The sequence below is a fragment of the Anolis sagrei genome, chromosome 1 (assembly GCF_037176765.1).
Source record: "Anolis sagrei isolate rAnoSag1 chromosome 1, rAnoSag1.mat, whole genome shotgun sequence".
Lineage (NCBI taxonomy): Eukaryota > Metazoa > Chordata > Lepidosauria > Squamata > Dactyloidae > Anolis > Anolis sagrei.
The window spans coordinates 123,923,597-123,938,688 of NC_090021.1; the positions used below are offsets into that span (position 1 = coordinate 123,923,597).

General features: G+C 37.7%; 1 protein-coding gene across 2 annotated transcripts in view; it reads right to left on the reverse strand.

Moving 5' to 3' along the window:
* The window catches only part of CSMD1 (CUB and Sushi multiple domains 1), a 1,217,927-nt gene that overhangs the window by 558,213 nt on the left and 644,622 nt on the right, over positions 1–15,092 (reverse strand). For both annotated transcript variants that reach the window (XM_067468320.1, XM_060788521.2), the window contains exon 4: positions 6,743–6,937. In XM_067468320.1, the coding sequence (XP_067324421.1) occupies positions 6,743–6,937 (195 nt within the window). The remainder of the gene's footprint in view (positions 1–6,742; positions 6,938–15,092) is intronic.

Here is a 15,092-nt window from a genome sequence, read left to right on the forward strand (position 1 = left end):
AAGATGGCTCGAAGCTCAAATGGCACAATACAAGTCTCAGCCATTCTTAACAGTGGTGAAGTCACAAAACCTACAGAACAGCAAACATTTAATGGAACCAGTAATAATGTTGGTCAGGTTTTATTCCTTTTAGACAGAGATCATCTGCCTAAAAGGCACATTGGTGTTTCAAGAAATTTTCTTCCAATATATTTGCATGAGACAGCACCCAAAACTATGGATTTTTTTTAAAGTTCCTTGTATCCTGACTATAAAGTTTTTTTATCAAGTGATAGTTGTCATTATTTTCATTTTTTTCACTAGGCTGGATCCTCTCCATGGCCGGAATACACTATCTCCATGGCAAAGGCCATTCTGAAGTCATTATAATAGGAAGAGTTATTAACTTTGTGATCGATATCTGGCAAAACTAAATTGAATCAAACATAGTTCAAATTGGGAACAAAATTCAAATTGGTAGCTTTTTTTAAAAAAAGTGTCCATGGGGTAATTATAAGCAATGTGTTGTTGTTAATTCTATTGGTCAAGTTTACATTTGTATATGAGTGTAAAGAATAACAAAACATAACAATTAAAGATCCTTGGCTACTGAAATGTATATAATGCAGTTCTACAGGAAATATTCATGCCTAATTTTATGGATTGGATCCACAATTTGCCTTCTATGATCAAAACTGTTATGCTCAACTCAATTCAAAGAAACCTTTCCAAGATGTGGATACACATGTATACATATAGTTCCAAGCCATCATCAAAACCAGAGCACTCATCTACATTGAAGTGGGTTATAATTGGGGGTGGGGCACACTCATAATCCCGAGTGGAACCATATTAAATGGGAAAAAGCTGTGTTTAAAGTCATGGGTAAGTCTGGGGTTGGCTAAAAAAATGTGTGGCAACAGATGCTTGTTATATCCCAGGCACACAGAAAATGTGTGCCTGTCTTAGCGAGATTTTCATATGGTGCACTGTTGTGGATGGCACCAATGCATAACCACTTTTTAAAACCCTGGGCAGTCCTGCATTCTGCATATTTGCTGCAGTGCATCTCCGCGACTGGGGCGTGGGTGGATGTCCCACTGATCTGGATTATTCTGGATTAATGCTGACACCCTGGTATTTTTGCTCTGGGGCAACAGAGCCAGGTGGAGACTCTTTGGAAGGTGATGGGTTTTTCAAATCCTCTTTATACTCCAGATTCAATGCCTGTGTAGAAGCATGCTGAGAGGTCAGCTTCACTATACTATGCTTCTCCTCCAGTTATTTTTATAGTGCAGTAGTAATTTATAAGGATTTAAAAAGGGGGAAATGGGCCACACCATCAGCTCAGATGAGAAACAAAGACATTGTGATTACTCTGCTCTTTTGCTTATTTCCATTGCATAATCAAAAAGGTCCAACTGCCTTACAGTCATTTGGACTTTACTGATAGCTGATGACTAGAATAAGCGTACTGTTTCCCTTTTCACAACCCATCATATTATCCTTTTTATGATGACTCTTCTTTGGCATGTACTTGCTGATATGTTTGTGTCAATGTATAAATCATGCTGAGAGGCTTTTTCAGAGTGATTTATACATGATGGAGGAGGTGGAAGTGAAAGTCACAACACAACATAGGATAATTGTTCAAATTTGCCTTGTATGAATAACTAACTCGATATTTCATTGTTGCACTAATGTATCATTTCGTAGGAACTCATTGAAGACCAGCTATGAAATAATAACAAACGGAGGAAATTGGTTCAAACAAGAGCCACTTCATTTGACTTATAGACTATTTATATAAGTTGTGCATGGGGATGAGTGAAGAAATGGAGGTAGCAACTTGACACAGGTCTAACTAATGTCGGGTGTCAACTCATGACGACTTCCTCAGCCTATCTCTTAGGTAAAACTACTGACCTCCAATGGCAATCCAAAGCTCACTAGGCTAGTGGAAGGCCAACTCAGAGCACTCCCTCCTAAACCCCAAGGGCATTATAAGAAAGAGAGAAAACCCTCAAGTTGTTCCAAAGTTCAGCCTCCTTCACAACCACATGGATCCCAGGCCCTAAAGAAGCCATTCCAGATGTCAGTCTTCACCACAATGGGGTGCCAAGGTGTTCACCAAACTCTTACCTTCTCCCTGTAATGTTTGGGCTAATCAATTTATCAACACCTGCCTTAACCTAAATTGTTCAAGTCACATAGATACAATGTGGAGTAGGCAAAAAAGTTTTGTAAAGGGGAGAAAACTCCAATCTGGCCCTAAAGCAACCAACTACACTCACACTGAGGATGTGAAGATGGGTTATCAGCTGGAAGCAAAGAAGGATCTTGAGGGTAGACTGTCTTTAAATAACATAGAATCCATCCCCATTTGCCATGCCTTGACTCATTGCACCAGGCTATTTTAATCTGAGCCACTCTTCACAGAGACTACACCACCGACAACAACCCCTCACCCACAGCTGCAATGGTTATTGTATGGTCTTAGGAGCATATGACATCTCTTTGAAGTCCCTGTAGCATTGCATTTAAACTAAAGTAAGTTTTCCTTCAGGTATCTTAATTTAATTGTGTTAACTAAATGACAGTCACTGATGTCTTTTATTGTGCTTGTTGTGTGGTCTGTGTGCTAACAGATAAATAAATAAAATAGTTAAATTAAGCCCTGTGCATTTAATTTAGATTTTATGTGATTATGATGGTTTCATGTAGTTTTAGCATTCACACTGCATGGCCCCAATTTGACAGATCATTTAAGATTCATTTTGCTTGTTATGCCACTGTGTAACTGATAGAAACACTGTTGTATTTTAAATATTATAGAATACATAGACAGTCATTAGAAGTGCCAGAAGCTCCCTACCCCTCCTTCCCTCTTTCTTTGAAGGCATTCCTCTACTGTTCATCACTAGCAATAGAAAAAATCCAATTAAAAACATGACTGACATATTATAAAGCTCTAGCAAGTGACATATTGTCACTTCTAGTCACATTATGTAAGGCTTATCAATTAAAGAAAATTGCAGCTTTAGACAGCTCCAAATGAACCATGAGCATACATTATTTAGTAAGGCTTATTAAAAGTATCTGCAAAGTAGCTAATGGTTCTTTATTAGAAGACATCTTTTTCTATAAATCTTGGGAAAAGTTTATAAATCAGGCACCATGATCTGGTTCCTTAGCTCAGCAAAATTGAAAATTAGAATAGTCGTACCCATTTCAAAAGATCTTTGCTCATAGATATCTGTGGCATATTACTCATATTTTATGAGCCTTTTATTGAAATTATGTGTTCTGCACTGACACATTGAAATGCCCTATCACTATCCTTAAATCATGTGTATCTGTGCCAAACTGGAAATTTTTAGCATTGACACACAAGTATGAAAATACCCAAGGGAAGCTGTAGCAATGGTAACAGATTAGTTAAGACATGTACTAATACATCCCAGTGACATCATAGCCTCTTATAATGGAACAGCTTACTTTTAATTGAAAGATACTATTTTTACTTTAAAAAATGATCTCATTCCCACTCAGAACTTCCTGAAAGCTAGCAAAGGAAAGAAGGTTAAATCACAATTGGTATTCTGTGTCTTTTGCTAGGAAAGTTACATTTACAATCAGTCATCCATACCCGCAGATTCTACATCCACACACCCCACCATTCATAATTTGAAAAAAAAATTGAAAAAATTCTAAAACCTTAATTTTGGCATTTTATATAAGGGATACTATTTTACTATGCATATAGTAAAGAACATATAAAAGAGCATGAGCATCCAGAGATTTTGATATCCTGAACCAAACCCCAATGGGTACCAAGAGACCACAGCATTTAACTTTAAAATGCCTTCACCTAAATGTAAACATCTCTTTATAAATGTATCATGAGCATCATAGGCTTGCGGCAAGACAGCAAAGACATCCTCACAGACGAACCTTTACTTGAGAACTAATTGGAACACTTACTTGCCAGAGCTTGGAAATACCACATAACAATGCAAGCTATAGCCAGAAACAACCTACAACAACCGAATGCAAGCTATAATGTATTACTAGTACCCATGAGCAGTTATGTGCTGAAAAAGGGCAACAAAAATTACCAAGGGACTCAAATAACTGCTTTTCAAGGAAAGCATCTCTGTTTCTCTTCCTCTTATATCTTTTGAACCCAAGATCAGCCACTAAAACTGAAAGGTGGAATATATTTTTAAAGAAATATCATAGATTTTTTAGCATGACCTCAGGTCAACTGATCACTAGGAAGGAGTGCTGAACAGGCAAGAAAGTTGGCCATGAGTCCAGAAAAAATCATAAAAGAAAAGGAAAGGAAAATTGAAGATAGCAGAAACTGAAAGGAGGAGGGCAAACAAAAATGTATCCAAATACTAACTTGCCTACAATATTTTAAAAAAATAAATTATATACATTTGGTCTTAAAATATCTGTCCTGCCACAAAAGGCATATCAATTTTTGCAGAGAAACTTATAGGATGAAGAGGACCCAGCTGGCACAAAATAAAGTGCCAATTCCATGGGAAAGTTCCATCTGGTGGCCCGCCACACATTAAGTTGGCCCATGAAGCCAGTTTTCTCCGAAATCGATCAGTATCACTAAGAGAAATATGTTATCCACAGGGACTGTGCAATAAGGTATGGGACCTTAAAGTAAAAAAAAAAAGGGGGGGGGGCGACAAGTAAGCACACAAACAAAGAGAGTGGCTAAGAAAAGGCTTAGAAAGGACTAAGAATAGGCAAAGTAAGGTAGTATTATTTGAAAAAGAAATGAAGAGATGTGGGTTTGCTAGCACCCTAGAAATCAATACTGTTTTTGTACACTTTTTTGAGAAAAGAACTCTATAAAACCCTTGATAAATTCACTGACAAACCATTATTATTATTATTATTATTATTATTATTATTATTATTATTATTATTATTTATTCCACCTTTCTCCCTGGGGGGATTCAGGGTGGCTAATAACCACACAATCTAATGACAATGTAAAACAAAACAAACATTTTTCAAAAAAAACAATTAAATGTAAGTGTGTGGATATAAAGTTAAAGTACAAGTAAAATGCAATCAACACAAAATTTCATTTAAATCTCACCATCCTGCCCACAGACCCACAACTTTCCCAGCAGTGTGATTCTCATCCTCCCCCAAATTCCTGTTGGCACAGCAAAGTCTTTACCTGCCTGTGGAAGGCCAGCAGGGTAAGGGCCCTCCTGGTCTCTCTTGAGTGGGGGGAGATGGGATGAGGGAGTTCCAAAGTCTGGGAGCAGCCACTGCAAAGGCTGCCTCCCATGTTCCCACCAAACACACTTAAGTGGGTTGTGGGACAGAGAAAAGGGCCTCTCCTGATGATTGAAGATCTCTGACAAGTTCATAGAGAAAGATATACAGTCCTTCAGATAATCTGGACCCAAGCCACATAGGGCTCTGTAGGTCCAAACCAATACTTTGAATTGTGCCAAGAAATGGGGTGGCAGCCAGTAGACTGGTGCAACAGAAGAATTATATACTCCCTATAGCCAGCCCCAGTTAGCAGCCTGGCTTCTGGTAAATGTCTACAACAATGGTTCTTAACCTATGGGTCCCCAGGTGTTTTGGCCTAGAACTCCCAGAAATCCCAGCCAGTTTACCAGCTGTTAGGATTTTTGGGAGCTGAAGGCCAAAAACATCTGGAGACCCACAGGTTGAGAATCACTAGTCTACAAACAATCTGCAGCAAAGAACATGTGAGCTCCTCTCCTAGGGGGTTGCAATCCTTTCTATATAACTATGGTGCACCTACACTGTAGAATTAATGCTGTTTGAGACCATTCTGACTGCCATGGCTTAATTTGAAATTTGGTGAGAGACTAGCACTATTTTGCAGAGAAAGTTAAAGGCCTTATTAAACTAAAACTCCCATGATTCCATAGCATTAAGCCTTGACAATAAAGTGGTCTCAAATTGCATTAATCCCACAGCGTAGATGCAGCTCACTGAATTTGGTGATACTGTAGTGAAGCCTCATTGGAAATCACAGACACTCAAGACTACAAACAGCTAAGAATCCTGAAATGATTATTATCAGAATTGGCAACTGAAATCAAATTTCCTTCTTGGAAATTCTGCTTTGTTTAGTAAGCATATTTATAATGACTAAACAAGGGAAACTAATAATATATTTCAAGTATTAAGCAAATTAATTGCAAAATTAGCCATTCTCAAGTATCATCAAAATTATCTCAATCTGCAAGAATCAGCAAAATTAGCAAAATGAGGAATTCTAAGGACACAGAACTTTTTTTTTACAGCTTTCATTCTATTATTTAAAAAGCAGAAGAAAAGACTATAGAGGAACCACAGAAAAGCTAAGATCCACCAAAAATGAAGCATGATTGAAATTGACTATCCTTATCTTTTAAGTTACTTCTACTTCACTTTTTAGGATTGTACTATTGTTATAAACTGGGCAAATTTTGGCTTTCAATTTTGAGGTCTGAGAAAATATAGAGAGGGGGCAGAATATAAAATATAGAGTACAATATATATAGTATAAAATACAATGCAGAAATCTTTGTTGTTGGAATGTGTGATTTTGCAAATTCCTGAGAAGAGACATGCTAATGATGGGCAAAACATTTCAGAGCACATTAATGGGTTTGAATCTCTCTTCGTAAGGTTTATTGCTTCTACATCATTATTTCACTGTCTCAGGATTGATGCTGGCCTTTACAGATTTTAGAAAACTTACCTCTACAAAACGGTACTGGAAAATCCCATAATGCTCCATTTCCAGGGCTCATGATACATGTCAGCATAGCATGACCTTCTAAGATGTAGCCTGTGATACAGCTATAGCGGATCTTATCTCCAATATTGAATCTTGTGCCATGAAGAACTCCTTTGGGTATTTCACCGGGATTGCCACACGTATGGCTGGGTAAAACTATTGAAAAAGAAGAAGGAAATAACAGATATTGTTATGGCAACATGTATAGAACAAAAACAAATATAATTTAACTAACTTATTCTTCAATGGGTAATAAATATACATACTCATCCTCTCCCCACCCCCACTTCACTTCTCTTGCCTTTTATTTAGAATAAATCCATTAAACTTGGTACCAGGCCATGCTTCTCAGATTTGTGTGTGTATCAGAAGAAACTTGAGAAACTGCAAGTAGCTTCTGGTGTGAGAGAATTGGCAGTATGCAAGGACACGCCCAGGGCACGCCTGAATGGTTTTATGTTTTACCATCCTTTCCCATGTGGGGAGCTTTTCTCATGTCCCCACATGGGAAGCTGGAGCTGACAGAGGGAGCTCATCAGCCCTCTCCCTGGATTCGAACCTCTGACCTGTTGGTCTTCAGTCCTGCCAGCACAAGGGTTTATTCTGTTTTATATAACAATGCAGTAATGATATCACCAAATGTTACATGTAGAAAGACATTACAGCTACTTTATTATTAGGGGTATAATTTGCTCTTAAAAGTTTAGCTGCATCATTTACCTTCTTGAAACAACGGAGCATGCTACTTTGATCCATATACATAAAAACAACTAGAGTTTTGTTATTGACTTTAATTAGATATGTCTTGCATAGAGTCTTCTTCCTTTTATTTGTATATACTCTAATCACTAATCCTATCAGGCATGCACAGATGTTCTCAAAACTATGCAGGGACATCTCTATGTAGGTCCTACAAGTACTACTAATGCATGTGCTGTGCATAGCCTCTGTTTACTTGATGACCTACCTATTCCCTAGAGTTTGTGTTGTGTCAAATTCTTTGGACACAGAAACACAGGAACTTGCTATTTACTATGCCAGATCATTGGTTCATTTAATTCAGCGTTATCCACGCTTCACTGGTAGCAGTTTTTGGATTTCTTTTACAAGTTCCCCTACTGTGTCATACACCTGAGCTACTGTTGTCTCCTTCTGTGCTCCCTTGACACCAGCAGGTGATAAATTTGGGGTACAAGGATATTCAATGGTTGTGCAATATTTTTCTGTATGTTTAACTGGATAAGTTTTTTAATGCTTTTCAAACTGCTGTAAGGTGTTGTTTATACAAACACACACACACACACACTTGCTTGTACTGTAAACCACATTAATTCCTGTAACGGGGTTAACGTTTCTGGTGTACACTAAGTGGGAGTATGCTTAGTCTTCACTCGTATATATGTACTGTAGTGTTATAAAATGTATAAAAGTCCATAGAACTTTGATACAGCACTTCTGTAACATGATATTTCAAACATTTTGTTTGGAATAGAAATGAATGAATAAATGAATGAGACTTTATTTCTATCCAGCCCTATCTCCCCAGTGAGAACTCAGGGCAGCTTACAACATATTGAGAGGCAAACATTCAATGCCGTATGAAAATACAAAGTAACATAAACAAAAAGATAAAACCGAATTTACATTTACACAAACAACAAAGACAATCAGACAATTGAACACTGACCAACAAATTCACAGTATAACTGTTTCATAGTTAACATATTTTTTTAATTTTAATTTAAAAGATTAAATTAAAAGCCAAATCCATATTCCACTTCTTGTCAATTTGTGCAGTTTTTCCAAGTATCCTCCTCTCCATATACCTATGTGCTCATAAATAATAATAATAATAATAATAATAATAATAATAATAATAATAATAATAATCTTTATTTATACCCTGCCACCATCTCCCCAAAGGGGACTCGGGGCGGCTAACACAAGGCCAAGCCCAAAATTACAGTACAGCAACATAAAATACAAGAAGCAAAAATACCATCAAAATAAATACATGAAATAACAAAATAAAATAAACAGTTCCAAAATAACATGATAAATAGAACACTAGGAATAAAGGTGATAAAACTGATAAAACCTGGATGAGATATGTAGAATGTGTTTCTGAGGGAGAATGGGTTTCTGAGAAAGATCTGTGTGCATTTACAGACTCTATGAAGAAAAACCCATTTTGATCTCTCTAGGCAGAGAGTTCCAGAGATGGAGGGTCCTTTTTCTCATTTATACCAGCTGTACTTGAGATGGGGGAGGGTGTTTCAGCCCTGCTGCCTACTTGATCCCTTTTTCACCAAAACACCACACAGATGAACAAGAATTATACGTTTATTAAGAAAAGAGTATCTAATATTAAAAACAGTTTCAAAATACATCCATGAGCTAGATTTCCAGAAGCTTAACAAAAAGCAAGGACAGACTCTGAATAGGAATCCCAAAATCACTTAAGGCAAAAGCAAGTAACTGTAACCCAAGGGTTGTTGCACTTAAACTAGAATTATATCCAAAAGCATAAACATGATCATAATCCAAGGGCTTGATGCTTGAATTTGACTATAATCTCCAAGGCTTGAAACTTGAAACAAGATTTATAATCCAAACAGGAGATATGGAACTTAAACAGGAAAACAAAATACGGATCCAAGAACAGACTCCCAACTCAGAGCTCCCAAGGCAGGCAACTTGGCATGTGAAAATCCAACACTGATCTCCCACCAAACATTGACTTCAGTTCCTTAAGAATACTCCCTCTTGTTCATGATATCATCCTTTCTCACACCTGTGTTCCCTTTGTTAATCTTTTAGTCTCCGGGAACACCAGATTTGTCTCTCTTTCTCACTATCCCATCAAATCTGTAAATGTCTCCTGCACATTCCTTTCAGAGTCAATCCCTCACTGATTCTCATGAAAGTCATTGCCTGTTTCCCTGACAACAGATCTACCACAAACATTTCCATTGTCTCAAAAAACACTTTCACTTTCCCCCACAGAAACACCAGACTCAACCAGTGAATCCTCATTCTCAGAAGCTTGACAGGCCCCAACAGTGGGGCCAAGAGCAGGGTTCCATCTGCTGACTGTAACACTTGGGTGAGCTCATAAAGGAAGATGCAGTTGGCCAGGTAATCTGGACCCAGGGGGTTTAGGGCTTTAAAGGTCATAACCAGCACTTTGAATTTCACCCAAAAGCAAACTGGGAGCCAGTGGAGTTGTCATAGATTGGGAGTGGTTCAATACCTGTATGGAGCACAAGTAGTCTGGCTGCAGATCTTTGTACCAGCTGAAGCTTTTGAGATCTCTTCAAAAGCAGCTACACATAGAGTGCATTGCAGTAATCCAAGTGGGATGTGACTAAGGCATGGACTAGTGTGGCCAGATCTGGCATCTCAAGGTATGGTGCAGCTGGCACAAAGGTTTTAACTGTGCAAAGGCACTCCTGGCTACTGTGGACACCTGGGCCTCAAGGTTAAGCAACAAATCAAAAATAACCCCCAAGCTGCAGGCTTGTGTCTCCAGTGGGGGTGTTACCCCATCCAGCACAAGTTGTATCCCTATACCCCGATGGACCTTTCAACTGACCAGGAGTATCTCTGTCTTGTCAGAATCTGATTTCAATTTATTACCCCTCAACCAGTCAATTACAGTTGACAGTTCAGGACCAGGATGGCATCCTTGGCTTTTGGTAGAAAAGGATAATGGGATTGTCTGCATATATGTGACACTGAACTCCAAAACCCTAGATCAGGGGTCCTCAAACTATGGCCAGCGGGGTGGACCTGCCCCCCCTCACCACATCCCGAAGGCAGGAGAAGGGGGAAGCGGCAGGCAAAGCGGCTTTGGGGCTACTTCGTCCGCCGCCTCCTTGGGCCCAGCCTGCTCTTCTCCTGCCTTCGGGACGTGGCCTCGACCTGATATTGTGAAAATTAGTTATGTCAGTTATTACCATTCATTTCTTTTAACTTCAGCAGCAAAATGCTGCTTTTTGTAATGGGGCGGGGGCTTAGGTTTCTGTTAACACTATGTATTTCTTCTTTCTTTTTCTTATGTATGCCTTTCTTTCTGTGTTTTGTGGTGTTATTAGATGTTTTCAATATTACAAGTTATGTCTTTATATATTATATATATATATTTAAAAAAACAGTGATGATCATTATGTTTCCTCCTATCTTTACCTGAAGATTTCATCCTTAGATTGCCAGCTGTGATTGGCCAACAACTAAGTTCGCAAGATTGTTGGTATCTCCTTCAAATGCTTTCAGTTCTTTCCAAAATCAATTTCAAATGAACTTTAGAAATTGCAGGGGTATATGAAGCTAATGACACTAATTAACAACATGCTCACATAAAAAACTGATGTGCAGAAAACAAGAACAAGGTTTCTTATTTTGAAAGAGTCAACAAATTGAAACAGGCAGCATGACCTTTACTTATATATAGGGTATTATTAACAATTCAAATTTGGATAGACAATTCTGAACATGAACTTTGCTCAAAAAGGAAAATGGAAAAGAGCTACCTCCGAATACAATTTTATCACAAACATTTCTTCAGCAAGTATCATGTATACTGATTTTTCCAGTGCATTTTATGTGTGGGTGTACTATCTACAAAGTGCATTAATCACAAGTATGATAAAATTAGCAAAGTATATCCTGAAGCAGAAAATTGTTCTGAGCAAATGATAGGTGCTTTTGGCATACAGTATATACTTACTGGCACCCGTTAAGATCAGTTGGCTGTTCTACCACAGTTTTTTAAAGTTCAATCTGAACTTGCCAGATGCCCCCAGAAGTGATCTTATCATATACCATAGTCCCATGTTCCCTTACCATGTTGTTATTTGATGTAAAGTCAACTTTGACGAATAGCCCTATATATGAGAGATTTCCTAAAATAACAGTTGTCAACTGGCCTGCTTAGGTTTTGAATACTCAGGGCTCTGGCTTCCTTGGTTGGGTCAATTCATCTGCAGGGCATTCTCACTCTTCTCCTAGCCTATGTTTAGACTAGCAAATAGTTTGCAAGAACTTGCCTAAACACAACACAAACCTAGTGCTCTTGAGAAAGGAGCTGTGGAATATTATTCCTATTATATACAGAATACGTCACAAGAGGTCATATCTGTCGAGATCAAACATTTTATTACATTTACACTTTTTTTCAGAAAACTCAAAAACTATGTTTAAGTCTCAATTCAGGTCCAGCTGTACAATCTCTTGTTAGACATCTAAAATGGATTGTGACAGTCACATCATAAAACCACATAGCACAGTTAATATTTCATTATCCATGTCACAGCTCACTTCTGGCATATGCACAATTCAAATTCCAAAGAAATGAAGAAAATACGCAAAGTTTCAGACATCTACAGTATTATTGAATAAATAAACTATTCACAATGTTTGATTTCCTGCAAATGCTATGCTCTTCTATCAATACTAAAATATGTATTTTTCTTAGTAAGGTTTATGATCACACAACTTTTTAAGTTTAATTGATCATCTTTAAAATAACTTGCCTACTCTAGTCCTCTCTTAATTGTCTGGAGTAATACAGCATTACCTTTAAAATCTTGGATGACCAATAAAATGTTCAAGACAATGTAAATGAAAGAAATTGGGAAATCCCATAAAGTTCAAAACATTATCCAACAAAGTCCTCATTTCAGTTGTTTTAAACATAAGCAAAGGCTCTACAAGTAGAACTGGAAAAAGGAAGAAAATGGCTTGGAAATTAAAACTGGAATCCTTGGGAGTTTTCTGGCCACTCAGCCATCTCTGCCATTGCAGGGATCATCCCTGATGATGATGGAGATGATTTTATCATTTATATCCTGCATGTTTTATAAAATTTTGGCTTGAGAGGCTTATAAACATGAAAATATATATGGTTTAACATTTATCAACATGAATAAAAAACATTGATATGTTGCTTCCTTTATTTGTTCCCAGTTAACAATCTGAATGTAGCTCTCTGGGGCAATTGGAGTGTTGAAGACAATCCCATTTAACATAATTGATGTTGTTCTTTGCCACCAACACAATGTGTGGGAGACGTCCAAGATCCCCAGTCATCAACTGATCTGCTCAGAACTTTTAAACAAGAACTATGGCTTCCTTGATGGAATCAATTCACCTGCAGTACAGTCTCTCTGTTTCTTTTTCTACTACCTTTCACTTTACCAAAGATTAACATCTTCTCAAAGAGTCATAATGTTCCATGATATACCCGAAGTTTAAGCTCAGTTTAGTCATCTTTGGTTCTGGTGAGAGTTAAAGCTTGACTGTTTTTCTTTAACCCACACCCCAGCAAGGTAGCCCCCAAAAATCATGTTACCAAAAACCACTAACAAGTCAAGCAGACCCAGTTGTGAACGCTTTGAGGAAAGGAACATTGACTCTATTGTCTGTCTAGCTACCTGTCCACAATTAATTCCCATTGTACGTGCCATAGGTAAGAAAAATACCTATTCAAACAACAATTTGGGGGCTGCACCTCCCATGTAGCAGAATAAGACATCCACTCCAGGCAGCAGATTTTAGATGTGTGAAAGGGCAGCCAATCATTATTTACTTCCATGTTTTTCTAGTTTAAATATTGGTGTGGATGTTCCAAAATATCTTGCATTGTTAGGTTAGGACTCACTTATCAGAAACAGAAAATTGTTGTGGACAACACATTTTGTGCAGCCACATAAATGTGTGTTGATAAAGAGAAGTGAGATGCTATCTGATGCAAGGATAAACCATGCTTGACAGTGATCACTTCAAAATCTCCCAGGCACTAAAATTGGCCAGTACTATGGATTGTCTCACTCCTCTTTCTCATTCTGTCCTGGTTGGCACAATATTATGTTGCACAAGTTCTTGGCTGATAAAAATCAACATCTAGCATACAAATATAAGCAATGTGCTAAACACTCACTGAAAGCAAATGTTTTAATGAATAGATGAGGGAAACTAGTTCAAGTCAAGAATAGAGTGATATTAAACAGTGTTTTCAACTGCTACTACTTAAACACCAATTCTAGATTTACCATGTCATGCAAAGGAAGGATGAGTCCGCATTGAATGCTGCAATTTTGGACAGTAATTGAACCTTGTTCTTTTATGAAACATGATACCATAATAAGAAAACACTGTACTCTCTGCTATGAGTACAATTGACTAATTAGCTGATATATAGGCAGCTACATCACATATTATTGGAATACAGTGGAGTTTCTTAAGATCCTGATCAAGATTTGCATTTTTTAATTTTAAAAAATAGCATTATTGGAAGTCTTTGGTGCTCCTCTGGAAAGGTCATCCAAGCTTTTTTGCCTTTAGAAACGGCAGGTGGCTATAACTGTTTCTTTTGTTCTTTCATTATTGATAATTCAGGTTATTACACATTTGGACATACACATACACAGCAGTTCTCTGTTCAGGCATGCAACCTTGTGGATATAACAATGCTGTTAAGTGAAGCAGTCACATATTCTTTCTTCTGAGCTTTGTGGGACATAAATAGATAAGGATATTGGCTTGGATCAGTAGAAGCAGCTTCCGGGATTTGTTGGATTCAACAAAAGGAGCCTTTCTCCACCTTTCAAGGCTCATTACAAGAAGAAGCAGATCTCACTTTGAGAATGTGCACATTTACAAGCCTTCTGGGACATTTCAGAGAAATAAATGTTTTAAAAACAGTGGACATATTTTAAATATGAAAGGCAAAATGTGCACAATAGGCAAAACATATATGTCTCAGGGGAAGCATAAAATTGGGAAAATGTGTAAGTAAATGTACATATTAAGAAGAAATTGCACATTTAATTTTGTGTGAATACCCAACCTGTACTAACACCACCATGTTTCAAAATGCCTGTGCAACAAGGACAGGAAGAAAGTTTGCTTGAGATTTGAGAAAGTGCTATAAAATTTAGATTGAAGGATTTCCACGTCCTTGGCCTCAGGTAGTTCCAGAAAAAGTACCTTCCAGGTGTACAATTAGTTAAGGACTCTGATTTTTGTGCCTAAGGAAGAAATGCAAATGAAGAGGCAGATAATACAACTGGCAGATATTAGTAAAAAATTGATAAATTGACGTCTTGGCCCTCAGCATTCTTTTAATAGCCAACCTTTATCTGTCATCTGAGAAGGGAGGTCTCACCCTGCAGCAGAGGGTATAAGGGAATCTGATACTTTCAGTTTTTCCATTCCCAAAGAAGGACTCACCAAGAAGGACACACAGGCAGGGCTTATTCTAGATGAGCCTTTAAAGCTTGTTCCTACCTGCATAAATCTACTGATCACT